Source organism: Eubalaena glacialis, chromosome 14 (assembly GCF_028564815.1).
Source record: "Eubalaena glacialis isolate mEubGla1 chromosome 14, mEubGla1.1.hap2.+ XY, whole genome shotgun sequence".
Classification (NCBI taxonomy): Eukaryota; Metazoa; Chordata; class Mammalia; order Artiodactyla; family Balaenidae; genus Eubalaena; species Eubalaena glacialis.
Window position 1 is genome coordinate 35,324,744 of NC_083729.1, and position 14,004 is coordinate 35,338,747.

The following is a 14,004-nucleotide window of genomic DNA, read 5'->3' on the forward strand; positions in this document are numbered from 1 at the left end:
GGCCTTGTGGCCCAGCTCCACTCAGGTTCTAGAAAATCCCCCTTTCTGCATTGGCTGGTTTTAACGAATTTCTGAGACTTGCAATCAGAAGACGTTTGGCTCAGACGAGTCAGTAGAGTGTTTCTGAGGAATTCGGCCTGATGGACCAGTAACATTTACAGCATTATCAAAAAGTACCTGGAAACAAGGAGGCCAAGTACATGATTAGATAGTTCACAAAAAAGGAAATATATTTTACCTTTCAAAATAAAAAGATTTTTTAAATTTTAAATATAAATTTTAAATTAAAGAAAGATATTCAACATCACTAATTACAATGGAAAGACAATTTAAACCAAAGACATTTTATCATTACCAGATTGGCAAAGATGAAAAAGTGTGACAATGCATTCGGCTGACAAAGGTGAGGAGGAACAGGCACCCTCATCGTGGCTAAATAGGATTGTACATCCACACAATCTCTCACAGTGAGGAATAGCTATCGAAGTTGGAGATACACATTCTCTCTGCCTTAAAAGTCTCACTTCTAGAAATTATTCTACAAATACATTCAGCAATATGTAAAATGACATGTAAAGAAGATTATATGTTTAAGGCAGTGTTTGTAAAAGCAAAAAATTTAAGACTAAATAACCATCAAAAGGAGACTAGTTAGGGGCTTCCCTGGTGGTGCAGTGGTTAAGAATCTGCCTGCCAATGCAGGGGACACGGGTTCGAGCCCTGGTCCGGGAAGATCCCACATGCCGCGGAGCAACTAAGTCCGTGAGCTACAACTACTGAGCCTGCGCTCTAGAGCCCGCGAGCCACAACTACTGAGCCCATGCGCCACAACCACTGAAGCCCGCGCACCTAGAGCCTGTGCTCTGCAACAAGAGAAGCCACAGCAATGAGAAGCCGGCGCACCACAATGAAGAGTAGCCCCTGCTTGCCGCAACTAGAGAAAGCCCGCACGCAGCAACGAAGACCCAACGCAGCCAAAAATTAAAAAAAAAAAAAAATTAATTAAATTAATTAATTTAAAAAAATTTTTTTAAATACAAAAAAAAATAGGAAACTAGTTAAACTATGGGGTATTCATAAAATAGAATACAATGCAGAAAAATGAGATAGAGAACAATCTCCAAACTATGAGTAGTAGGAATGTACAGTATCAGTTAGGCAAAAATAAAACAGAGAAGAAAAATGCATCTATATATATGAACAGAACATACCAAAAAGTGAACAGAAGAAACTGGGGTAGAGAAAATACAAGGTAAATGTGGACAGCATTCTGTGTGTCAGAGAGTAAGAAATTGCTCAAAGACTGATAGGGGCATGTCAGTGGGACACAGAAGCCAAATTTGGGCCAAATTTGAGCATCAGCATGAACAATGGCATGGGTGGTTATTACCTTGAATGAGAAAATTACACTAAAACCTCTTAAAAGGGGAGTACTCCTCTTCACTGAGATACATCAACAATAATAATTAGAAAATCACTTTTTTACAACCACCTTAGTAATAAATGATTCCATCAAGAATCACCAAGGAACACTAACACTGGGTGCAAAACCACTGAGGACATGATACTCCCAGTCTCAAATATCACCCCACAGATTACTTATTAATTACAAAGGGGAAAGGGTATCTTTACAAGGCAGACAACATCTTAATTAAGTTAACCAACTTCAACTCTCCAATAATGGGACAAACTGGTATCAAGTGCCACCTGATACAATAAGAACACCACACCATATACAAAGAATTCCTGACTAAACTGCTTAACCTGAATCCAATCATGAGACAGTAAAACAAATCCAAATTGAAGGATGTTCTACAAAACACTACCTGAATTCTTCAAATAGGTCAATGTCATGAAGGACAGTGGGGACTTTTCTTGATAAAAGGAGACTAAAGGGACATGACAACTAAACGTCCTTATTTTTAGGAGATACTGGCTAAAGTATTTATGGCTGAATTACAATTCCATAGCTTAATCTTAAATGATTCAGCAAAAACCAAATATGTGTGTGTGTGTGTGTGTGTGTGTATTATGTATATACATTCGTTATGTGTGCCTGTGTTTGAGAGAGCAAGAAAAAGCAAAGTGGACAATATATTGATAACTGGTGATCTAAGTGAAGAACATACAGGTGTATATTGTTCTATTCTTACAATCTTTCTGCATTCTAAAGTTTTTCAAAATAAAAACTTGGGGGAAATACCAAAGAAGTTTAGACTTGTACAGACAAATAAGGGCTTCCGAGCCTGTGAGAATGATACTGACTGTTTTCACATGCCATATTTTATCTTCAGTAAGAGGTTACTGTTCTTTGCTATGGCAAAATATAGACCACCACTTTATATAATAAAATTCCACCTTTTTCCAGCATTAATACAGGGTATGTGAAGTCTACCAATTGTGACAGCACAGGAAATTACTGTCTAAATGAACTGTGTGTTACATGCACATTTCACTAAGGGGTAAGGCAGTTTCTTATAAGGAACCATACGGTAATCATCAATATGCCATTCGCCTCCTATTACTTGACTTTGAGGAACTGTTTTGTAAAGATTATCTGGTGTCTAATTAAAAAGAAAGAAATTAGACTCGGGTTTAAGATGCCTCTGGTATGTTCTGAAATTATTTTGAAAGCTTATTTAAAAGGACTTCAAACTTGAGATTTTTTCATTCATGTATTTATTCCACAATTAAAATAAATCATAATTTAAAGCCATAACATTTTTAAAAGGTAAAGGAGAATTTGTGTCACAGCTGTATTAATAAAACAGACATTGGTCTAAAGTGCAACACTAAACAGGTGTTCTCTGTTCCCACGGTGGAATAAATACATAACAATTACACATAAAATTTCACTAAAGACCTGAGATGACGCAAATAACCCTTTGAAACAAACTGCCCAATGAACAGAGGCAGACTGCAAATAATTTCTATTAACATTTTACTGCAGGATGGAAAAATCCCCAAGGTGACTACTAACTCAAAATCTCTCATCTCATGTGCCTGGCCTTAGCTTGTTTTCCTTCCTCAGTCACATCCAAATCCAAAAAGGCTTCTCCATCCCAAGCTCAAAACGCCACCATAAGTCCCCAAGGACCTCAGCACAGACTGCCATAATGAGCCTGTGTGCAACCTTCATTCAGAACCTCCAGGGAAATCAGAAGCCCAAATGCAGAGAGCAGCAGCATTTCTTTAAACAATAGTTTTAACTGTCAAATGAGCTCTGCCAGGCCATGTGCATTTCATAACAAACCAAAATACTGTCTTAATTTCTGTTTTTCTTGAAGAATGTTAAGTAGGCCATTCAAGTAAAAAAAAAAAAAAAAAATTTTTACAGAAATAATGAAAAATGAAAATTCAAAGGATTTATGCTAAAAAGCAAACCAGTCCTCTGCAGCCTAACTCATTTGTTTCTGGGCTGTGATGCCATGTAGAGGGCGATCAGGCAGTAGATGGTCCCTCCCACAGTCAGCGCCATGGTTGTCCGGTAAAGCATTTGGTCAGGCAAGCCTCGTTTCAGGTGGATGGGCACACCGTCGGATTTCTTGAAAGAAAGAATTATCAAGGATATGGCTGATAAGAAAAAGATTTTACAATTTAGGCTAATATAGAACAAATGCCTCTACTTTATAACTAATCCATCAACCCACTGCAGTGGAAAAAGCCCAAATCTACTAGAATGCTAACTGAAATACTGGTATATTTCTTACTAATGTAGCTAAAGTTTGTAAGTCCAAAGTCATTCTCCAAAATGCAGCCTCAGGAACACGTGTGCAACAAATTCCAAATTTCTCAGGAATTTATCATATATTGCTTAATTACAAAAGGAGCACTGGTGAATTTTTTTTAAAGGCAAAGGTAATCAGCAGCTAATCAAAGACCTGTAGGCACAGGAAATACTCTACATTTAGTCTGACTTCTGATCATTAGTGGATAAAGTCTAAGCACACCAGGTCAGTTAACAGGTTCATGTCCATTTTGTACTCAACTACCTTCTTTCTATTAAGCTGCTAAACCCCTATTTAATAATGAGACTCCATAAAATGTTTAATCCATTATTTTGCACAGTCTCCAAAATCCCTCCCCACGGCAACTCAAGACCCCAAATGCCCACTCAAGTCTGAGTTATCAGATTAAAAGAGATTAAACTGATCAAAAGTCCCCAAGCTGGTCCTAAATCTGGACATATTTTTGAGGAGGGGGAAGCTATCTTCCAGCAACAGCAGTAACAGCTATTGCCACTCCCACGATACCTGAGATATAGTCGAGTCACTGACCTCTCAATTATCTGTAGGTAGATTAACATTAATAATATTTTTAAGTCCAATCCTAGCTTCTCTGCTAATCAGCAAACCCAACAGAGCCTCCTCCACTTCTAGCCAACAGTTCAGTGAATTTTAATATAAAGCAAGCAAAAAACAACTAGAAGAAAACTTATTGCCAAAAGTCACCTCATGTGTCACAAAGCCTAATATATACTGGATTATTCACAGTGTTATTATATATTATATATGCTATTGCTTCCTCCATCCAATGGATGATCAACAGCTACACATGCAATTTAAAAATCTGCATAACCTTAAATACTGATGAGGAAATTAATCACCCTCTCTTCTTTTATCAGTTTCTACCTACATGAAGTTCTATCACTTTATGGCTTAAACTAAAATCAAGAGAATTCTATTTAAGGAAAAACAGGGAAGTGAGCAGCAAACTAGATTAAGACTCCGTTTTGTAGGGGTTTTTAGGTCTATTTACTTCACAGCCTTCACTGTTCTAGTGTCTTCTCTTACCTGGAAAAACTTCTGCAGCTCTGGAACTTTATTTTTCCCAGCATAATCATATGCAGTAGAATTGGAACTCAGTTTAGTTGGTGTGGCAAATATGATAGGCGGTGCTTCTGTGGAAACCACAGGCCTTAATCCCTGCAGGAAAAAAGGAAGAGGTCAAGTTGAAAGTATGTCTGGGCATGTGAACAAGCCTTTCCAGGAGAAGGCACCACACAAGAGAGAAGGCAAGTCCCCAACTCTGCATTACAAAGCATTTAGGTTTAAAGTCCCTAAACTTCCAACAAAACACCCTAGCGCCCATTCCCAGAGCAAACACAGTCAAGAGCTCTCTTGCCTGTTAAGGTGGGGGAGGGGGAGGGGGAGAGGGAGAAGCAAACCACAACAAAGGCCCAATCTAAGCTTCCAGATAAACCCACTGTGTCTATCTTCTCATCAAACCAGTAAAACATTTATCATCTATATGAACTTTGGGTTAAATTTCAAAAGAAACCTGGCTGTGCCTTTTCTCCTCTGGGTGAGTAGGTGTACCAACATGGAATCTCGAACCCTGAAGTGGACTTCAGAAACTTTCCAGACACACAGTAAAGAAATACCTCAATCTGGAAGAGCCTGTAATGGGAAGAGAGCTGTCTTTCAGGACCAGAAAACAAAACAATTACAGCAGAGCAACTGAACTTTCTGGCATTAATAAACCTGTAAGTTAAAAAACATATATTGTAAAAATAAAAAAGGAAAACTCAGCGTTCTCATTGTGACGTGTGTACGACAATACACATGTACTACGTACACAGAGTGTCTACCACTGAAAGGACTGCGTGCGGTAGCATGTGCCTAAAGCAGTGTCTGGTACACAGCAGGCATTCAATAAACATAAGCTGAATGAGATTCGGGGGCTCAGCAGCCGCCTCAGCCACATGTGACAGAGAAAGGAAGGAAAAACACACAGCCTTAAAAAGAACCTAAGGGGGGAGAAAAATGGAGTGCTGATACATGCTACAATATGGATAAACCTTAAAAACAGTATGCTGAGTAGAAGCAGTCAGTCACAAAAGACCACAAATATATGAAAGTCCAGAATAGGGATATTTACAGAGACAGAAAGTAAATTAGTGGTTGCTTAGGGATGGGGGAGCGGGGGGCAGGGGGGGGTGTTAAGGAAGAGGAAGGTGATAGCTGAAAGGTATAGCTTTCTTTCTGAGGTGATAAAAAAAATGCTCTAAAATTAACATGATAATGGTTGCACATTATCTGTGAATACACTAAAAACCATTTAATTGTACATTTTAAATGAGTAAATGTATGGTATGTGAATTATATCTCAACAAAGCTGTTTAAAAAAAAAAAGAACCTAAAGGGAACTCTGGGTTTCTATCTGATGGAGTAAACCTACAGTGGCAGATAGATAAATGATTCTCCAAAATAACCTACAGATCACACTAAGGAACTTAGAGTTACAAATCAATAAAATCACATCCTTTTATATTAAATTCTAACTCAGAAAAATAAAATCTTAAAGTTAGAAAGCAAAGTTCAAGCTCAGCCTCTTCTATTTTTACAGATGAAAAAGGAAATCCTTTGCTCAAATTAATAAGAGTTGTCAGATTGTACTTGATCTCTTCAAAAATATCTAACTTTACCTATAATTGACAAGACACCTATTCTAAAGATCACATATTGAAAACCTCAATGTTACCCAGGCAGGCACTGGGATCAACAGAGCAACCAAAAGGCATTAAAGTAATTTTGGCTTCTATTTCTTCTGACACAGTCCCATAAATGGGAATGAATCACAGCCTTTTTTTCTGTTCTTTCACTCATTCAACATATTTTACTGAGTACTTACTCTATACTGAAAATACATAATGAATAAGACACATTCAATCTCTGCCATTATGGATATCAGTGTTATGGAATAATAGCAGCTAATATCTACCAAGCTCTTGTTATGTGCCCAGCATCATGTTAAGCATTTCATACGCATCATTACAGCAATCCTAGGGAGATGTTACCTTTCCCTTTTTTTACAGAGGAGAAAACTGGATCAGAGAGGGTGACTTGCCTGAGACCCCATAACAAAAAGAGCCAAGTGTGGGAACTCAAGCCTCTCTCAAGTCCAGAACCCTGGCATTTAAGTACCTACCTGCCCCTGCTACCTCCCGTCAACTACTGCTCAAAAACAACAATTCATTTGAAGAGAAAGTCTGCTTAGTAAGCTGTTAGTCTACATTTGGAATATAACACACTCAGAGACTTAGGAGTCAGAGACAGAACAGGGGCTCCAACTACTGAGATAACAAGGCTATATAAAAAAGTCCTCTCTTTAAACTGGAGAATTTTAGACACTCCTTTATCATTCTGTGAGCTCTTTGTTATTTTCTCCTTATGATCATTTCCCCTTGAATGCAAAAATTTAAAAACCCTTCCTACCAAGCAACTCCAAAACTGGTTTGAAATTAAATTCATGTTTTGACAGGACTAATGCGAGAGCATTTTTAGATGGGATTATACCTAGTTGCTTTGTATTTGTTTACCTGTCAAGTGATTCAAAACTATAGCAAAGTTTTTGAACAAGATCATCTCAAAACAGGAGTTATCAACCATCTTAACAGTTTAAAATAATTCCATATTTCCATTTATAATACTGTAAAAGTTCAGAATATTGAATTTTAAAGTTACCTATAATCCCATTATCTTATCCCATCAATTATTATGAACTGTATATTCTCCTCCAATCTTTTCATAGGCATATTTTAATCTTTATAGTCACAGTGCAAAACCCCACATTCTACTTTTTTCACTTATGATAAACATTTTTTTTCAGGTTCCTACACAATCTTCATAACTAAATCTACTCTTCACATCAACCCCATAAATTAAGTATTACCAGCCCATGTTACAGATGATTAAAACAAAGCTCAGAAATGTCGTAAGTGTGCTCTCTTCAGCAGCATATATACTAAAACTGGAACGATACAGAGATTAGCATGGACCCTGCGCAAGGATGACACGCAAATTCGTGAAGCGTTCCATATTTTTAAACAACTACCATATGCTAACACATATATATGGAATCTAAAAAAAAAAAAAAAAGGTTCTGATGAACCTAGGGGCAGGACAGGAATAAAGACGCAGACATAGAGAATGGACTGGAGGACACGGGGAGGGGGAAGGGTAAGCTGGGACGAAGTAAGAGAGTAGCACTGATATATATACACTACCAAATGTAAAACAGATAGCTAGTGGGAAGCAGGCGCATCGCACGGGGAGATCCGATCAGTGCTGTGTGACCACCTAGAGGGGTGGGATAGGGAGGGTGGGAGGAAGACGCAAGAGGGAGGGGATATGGGGATATATGTATACATATAGCTGATTCACTTTGTTATAAAGCAGAAACTAACCCACCATTGTAAAGCAATTATACTTACGACAGTAAAGATGTTAAAAAAAAGTAAAGCAGTAAAGATGTTTAAAAAAAAAGTCACAAGTAAGATGGGATTCAAACCCACACATGTTTATTACACCACACCATCAGTAATCAGCTGTCTCGGTCCCACAGGAAAAAAGAATCCAAATGGTGCTAAGGTACTTCACCCTACCCATCATTAAACCGCCTAACAATATAAGAGCAGTCAAGGTTTCCAGTGTTTCAAGGCAGCTAGATAAGACTAGCACTAGGGTTCTCAAGAGTAGACCAAGAAGCTATATTTACAGGAAGGGATCTAGAGCAAATCCTTTCGCCTAGGCCTCTTCCAGGGCTACGGCTGCCCCAACCTAGAAGAATTATGAGCCTCAAGTATGCCCCTCCTCATCTCAATAAATAATAACGCCATCTTTCCAGGTACTTGGGCCAAAAACCTTGAAATTGTTCTTAATACCTCTCACTCACACATTTGAAAATCCTTTTGGCTCTACCTTCAAACTATATTTAGAATCTGACCACTTCTCACCTATCTTTACCAATCCACATTCTGGTCCAAACTCCTGGATTTTTAAAACAGCCTCCTAACTGGTCATCCTGATTTTATTCCATCCTTGCTGCCCTACAGTCTACTCTTAATGCAGCAACCAGTAATTGTGTTAAAACAGAGGATGTCGGGAACTTCCCTGGTGGTGCAGTGGTTAAGAATCCGCCTGCCAATGCAGGGGAGACGGGTTCTAACCCTGGTCCGGGAAGATCCCACATGCCGCGGAGCAACTACGCCCATGCGCCACAACTACTGAGCCCATGTGCCACAACTACTGAAGCCCGCACACCCTAGAGCCCGTACTCCGCAACAAGAGAAGCCACCACAATGAGAAGCTCGCGCACCGCATCGAAGAGTTGCCCCCGCTCGCCACAACTAGAGAAAGCCCACGCGCAGCAACGAAGATCCAACGCAGCCATACATACATACATAAATAAATAAGTAAAATTTTTTTTAAAAAACAAAAAACAGAGGATGTCACTACTCAGCTCAAACCCTCCTAAAGGCCTCCTATCCCCCTGAGCAAAACTCAATGTACTTAAATGGCTTTCAGAACCCTATGAGATGCACCCCTCACCGCCCCCGCCCTTCACATCATCCTCTTTTTCTGCCCCAGTCTACTGGACTAGCCCCTTAAACCTCCCAAGCACCAGGCATGTTCCCTCTGTCTAGAATGCTCTTCTCCAGGTATCTACATGGCTTGCACCCTCACCTCATGTCGCCTTCTCAGTGAGACATCCCCTTACCACCTTTTTTAAAACTGCATGTCCTCCTCCATACTGCTAACCACCTCTTCCCCCGCCTTCCCTGCCTTATTTTTCTCCATAGCACCTATGACTATCTAACATACTATATTCAGCTTTGTTTACTGCATCTCTCCCTACTGCAATGGAAGCTCCATGAGGTCAAGATTTAGACACATTTTGTTCACTGTTCTTATTTCCCAAGACTTAGAAAAGCAACGGGCACAGAGCACATTTAGTAAATATTTGTTGAATGTATAAATAAGCTAAGGAAGTCTACAGCTTCACCAGTGTAGACTTGAATATTTCAGAACCAAAGCCATGAAAATTAGCACTTGATGGCAGAGCCTCCCACACAGCCCACAGCAACGTGAAAACTGAAAGTTGTTCTTAAAATAAGTGGACTGTAGACCACGTGGAAATCACAGGTTTTGCTGAGTATCAAATCTCTTAGCTGTTTACACAATCACTACCTCTACAATTGATTAAGAGACATTCAACTGTTTTACCACGTTTAGTAACTGAGTTCTTCATAGTCTACTTTAGCTGCTCCAAATTTTAAGAAAGAAAAGTAAACATGATTTTTTTTAACCTCAAAATTGACTGGCCCAAAGTTTCCCCTTTCCTTCTACCTTTTAACTTTGGGGAGGAGGAAGAAGGGTGGAGAAATAAGAAAATTATCCCAAAAATGTTTTAATTTTTAAATGATAGAAACTTACGAGCTCTTCCATTCTGATTCAGGACTACAAACAAGTTTCAATCTGCAGTGATCAAGTCCTTCATTTCCAACTGCCAGCTAGGTACCACCACCTCCATGTTTCCCTGACATTTCACACTCAGTGCATCCAAAATTCACCCAGTTTCTCACAAGCCTACTCAGGAGCTCCCTGTTTCTGGGGAAAGCACCACCATCCTCCCATTACCCAGTCATCCTGGAGTCCTCCTTCCTCATTTCCAAAATCTCCTCCACCCTCCTCCACCGGGCGCTAAGTACTCATCTCCAGCCTCTGACTCTTTCTCCATTCTTACGGAGAAGACCCTGAACTCTTTTATGGGTATAACAGGCATCCCTGGCACTGGTCTCTCCCAGTCAGATTATCTTTTCAAAGCATAGCTCTGGTTATGATACGTACTCCTCCATCATAAACCTTTCATGAAACTAAAGGGAAGAGGCCATACCCTTGTTTCAACCTCTGGACAAGACTCTACCACAACTTTCAGCATCAAGTTGCTTTGTAAATTCCTATTCATTTCTCACAAAATTAAGTCCTACCATCCTAGGCTCTTCATGATATACCTCCATCCACCACAGCCAAACTTACCTACTCAATGATTCCCCTGCAGCCCCCCTCTCCTCCTTCACTCTCGCAGTTCCCTTAATCTAGAATATCCTGCCATCTTAACTAGGAGAGGAACTGCTGGATCATATGGTAAAATTATGTTTCACTTTTTTAGAAAATGCCAAACTGTTTTCCAAAGAGGCTGTACCATTTTACATTCCCCCCACAATGTAGTAGGGTTCCAGTTTCTCCACATTCTCACCAACACCTGTTGTCTTTTTTATTTTAGCAGGTGTGAAGTGGTATCTCCTTGTGGTTTTGATTAGTATTTCCCTAATGACTTATGATGTCAAACATCTTTTCATATGTTTATTGGCCTCAATTTATTTTTGACAAAGGACACAGAAAGGTAAGCAAAACGCTCTTCACCCAACCACTGGAAAATGCCCTCCCGACAATTACTTGCCATCAGATTGATTTATAAATCTCTACCTGTACTATTGTTAGAGAACTAGCTTTTCCATATAAGGTTACTCAATGCATGCTAGATTATTCACTTTACATAATACTGAAAGGTCGAAACATCTACATTTTACAGTGTGCTAACATTTTAAATGTTTCCAAGAAAGGAAAAATTGAAGTACTCCTGATTACCAAAGTCAGAACCCTTGGTTTGGGGATACCTGTCACAATCACTCTGAAATCTGCAATTCATATAAAGCCTACAATATTCATATAAAGCCTACATAATATCACTTCTTTCAACATAACTTAAGAAATCCTTAAGTAATTAAGAAGTCCAAATTCTCAAGAGAAACACAATTCAAGTGGAGCTAGAAATCTTTAATCCCTCTCTGTACCAAATGCATCTTGGGGTAATATCTGCTCTAAGTGCCAATTTATTTCAAGATGTGTCAGTTTTAGTTTAAATTTTCACTTTTTCTTACTAGATAACAAAATCTAGATTATGCTAAAACTCTATTAAAAGAAATTCTACAACCACCAATGGAATAGATCAATTGTGGTATATTCATACAACGAAATCCTATACTGCAATAAACGGAACCAACTACTAATACACATAACATGAATGAACCTCAAAAATATTGAGAAATAGAAGGCTTATACAAAACAGTACTGTATGGTTCCATTTATACGAAATTCAAAAACAGGCAAAATTACCTATTTATAGTGATAAAAATAAAAATAGGAAGATGGACATGGATTGACAGGGCAATAGTAAAAAGGAACTTCCTAGGAGTGATGTAATGTTGTATATGTTAATAAGGGGGTGGGTTACACAATGTGTTTGTCAAAAATGTGCTGAAAAATACACATCTTTATATTATAAGAATATTTGCTTCTTTATAGAAGCAAATATAATAGAAATAGCTATTTCTTATAATCTGTAAGATAAGTCACTGTTGCCAATTCCTTCTTTAGACCTCACTACCAATTTGGTTTCAATGACACCATGCTGCTTTCCCTTCTAATCCTGGATTGTTCTTATGATAAATTTTCCTCCTCCACTCTCCCTTCCTGTTTCTGTAATCTAATCGTAACTCCATCTTTCTTCCCCATGTGCTCCCTGGATGATCTCCCCCACCACAGCTTCTACTACCACCTACGGGCTGAAGACACCTAGATCTATTAAACTCCATATTCATAAATCCAGCTGCAATCAGACATGACATCTCATCACGAACTCAATATTTATAAACCTGGACCCTTCCTTCCCAACCCCACACCCCCAAAAAACTTGCTGTTTTTCTTGCCCTCCCTATCCTAGTTAACAGCACATCTAATCTTAGATTGAAATCATTCTTAAACATCCTTCCCCTTGAGCAAGTTGCGGTGTTCCACAGAAGAAAGAGGAGGTAACAACAATGGAGCATTCTATACACCCCACCTGGGGCCCTTACTGTTCCAGTCCAGTTTTCCAACTGCATATCTCATCAACCCTTCCCTACCTACCCTGAGGATTGAGAATGAAAATGATGGTATCTCAGACTTAGCTTCTCGAGAATAGCTACCACTTATCCAGTAATAGCCACCTGCCAACGATTGCTAGTCACATGACACACACCTCTTTTAATCTGTACTCCAGCTGCCCTAAAGGAAACTGAGCTCACAATGAATTAACTTGGTCAAGGTCGTAAAATTAAAGCAGCGAAACCAGGATATGAGCCCAAATTAAGAGTCTGGGACTCTAAAGTTTTTCATCTCTACACTACAAGCTGGAGACTGATACTCCAATTGGCAAAATCTGAGTGAAGTCGCAATACTTTTCAGACCACTCAAGAGCACCCATCAACCATTTTACAGCTGCAAAAATGTCAGCTCTTTGCACGTTAACTGCGAAGACTCACCCAAACATTTGAATGAACGCTTTAAGTCTCCTAATTCTGATCACACAGCCCCTTCTGCCTCTATGGCTTCCGCTGGTACCGTCACCCCAGCTCCCAAATCTGGTGCTTGGATGAGGCTGTCTTTTGGGCTGCGGCAGGAGGATGACAATGGGGCACTGAGGAGACTGAAAGCTAGACCTCCTTAAAAAAAGGACTGGGCCAAACTTCGGACTCGGTCGGGTCACATTCTGAGCCCCGCCGACCCCACGAGCCACAAGCAACGACCTCGGGGGTCACCTTGACCACTGCTGAGTGCCAGGCCCAACTTCCACACCAGGCCAGCCTCGCCAGGGAGCAGCTACAGAATTAGGAGCCTCCATGGCCACGGCAAGTGCGTGACAAGAGGTGAGGGACCAACTAAACCGAAGCGCGGGCAGAAGCCTCGCCTGGCTCCGGCGCTGAGACTGCCAGGCGCAGACTCGGGCCGCCACTTCTCCTGTCCGAACCGGCGCGGCGCTACCCGTACCTGAGGGCTATAGGCGTCAGAAGCCCACGCTCCTGTCAGTTTCTGCGTGAAGCTACTAAACTTATAATACATGCTGCCCGGTGTCTACTTCCTGCGGCCACTGCCCGCGCGACCTCCACAGAGAAGGACCCCGCCTTCCCGGGTGTCTGCCGAAGGCACAGCCCAAAGACCCTGCGCCAAAAGGCGGGCTGCCCGGGGATCGCCTAATTTAAAACATGCCCTTTTAAGCCACATAAGGGAATGAGAAGCCAGGTTCTCCGGGCCAAAAAGGCAAAACAAGTTCTAGGGCAGCGCGGAAAGCCGCTGTAGCGCGGTGTGTAGGGAATACGAGCCTTCCTCTTTCCATCACGTT

At 40.2% G+C, this 14,004-nt stretch overlaps 1 protein-coding gene and 1 non-coding gene across 2 annotated transcripts; one reads left to right on the top strand and one right to left on the bottom strand.

The window, feature by feature from the left end:
- Positions 1–2,924: 2,924 nt before the first annotated feature.
- Positions 2,925–13,800, bottom strand: LOC133105170 (cytochrome c oxidase subunit 7A-related protein, mitochondrial). Its single transcript, XM_061211114.1, has 3 exons — positions 13,653–13,800; positions 4,794–4,925; positions 2,925–3,544 (listed from the first exon to the last, which is right to left on the bottom strand). The coding sequence occupies exons 1-3, from the start codon at positions 13,722–13,724 to the stop codon at positions 3,404–3,406; spliced, it is 345 nt and encodes a 114-aa protein (XP_061067097.1). The 5' UTR covers positions 13,725–13,800; the 3' UTR covers positions 2,925–3,403.
- Positions 7,723–7,826, top strand: LOC133074860 (U6 spliceosomal RNA). The gene has a single exon (XR_009697266.1). It is a non-coding gene; the product is annotated as a U6 spliceosomal RNA (small nuclear RNA).
- Positions 13,801–14,004: the final 204 nt, after the last annotated feature.

What these genes read in the sequence shown, in the direction of transcription:
- LOC133105170 (XM_061211114.1), bottom strand. Translation starts at nt 13,724, where the DNA reads ATGTATTATAAGTTTAGTAGCTTCACGCAGAAACTGACAGGAGCGTGG. An exon ending in CTGACGCCTATAGCCCTCAG is followed by an intron (nt 4,926 to 13,652) that starts GTACGGGTAGCG and finishes TTTTTCCTGCAG; the next exon opens with GGATTAAGGCCTGTGGTTTC. An exon ending in AGCTGCAGAAGTTTTTCCAG is followed by an intron (nt 3,545 to 4,793) that starts GTAAGAGAAGAC and finishes CTTTCTTTCAAG; the next exon opens with AAATCCGACGGTGTGCCCAT.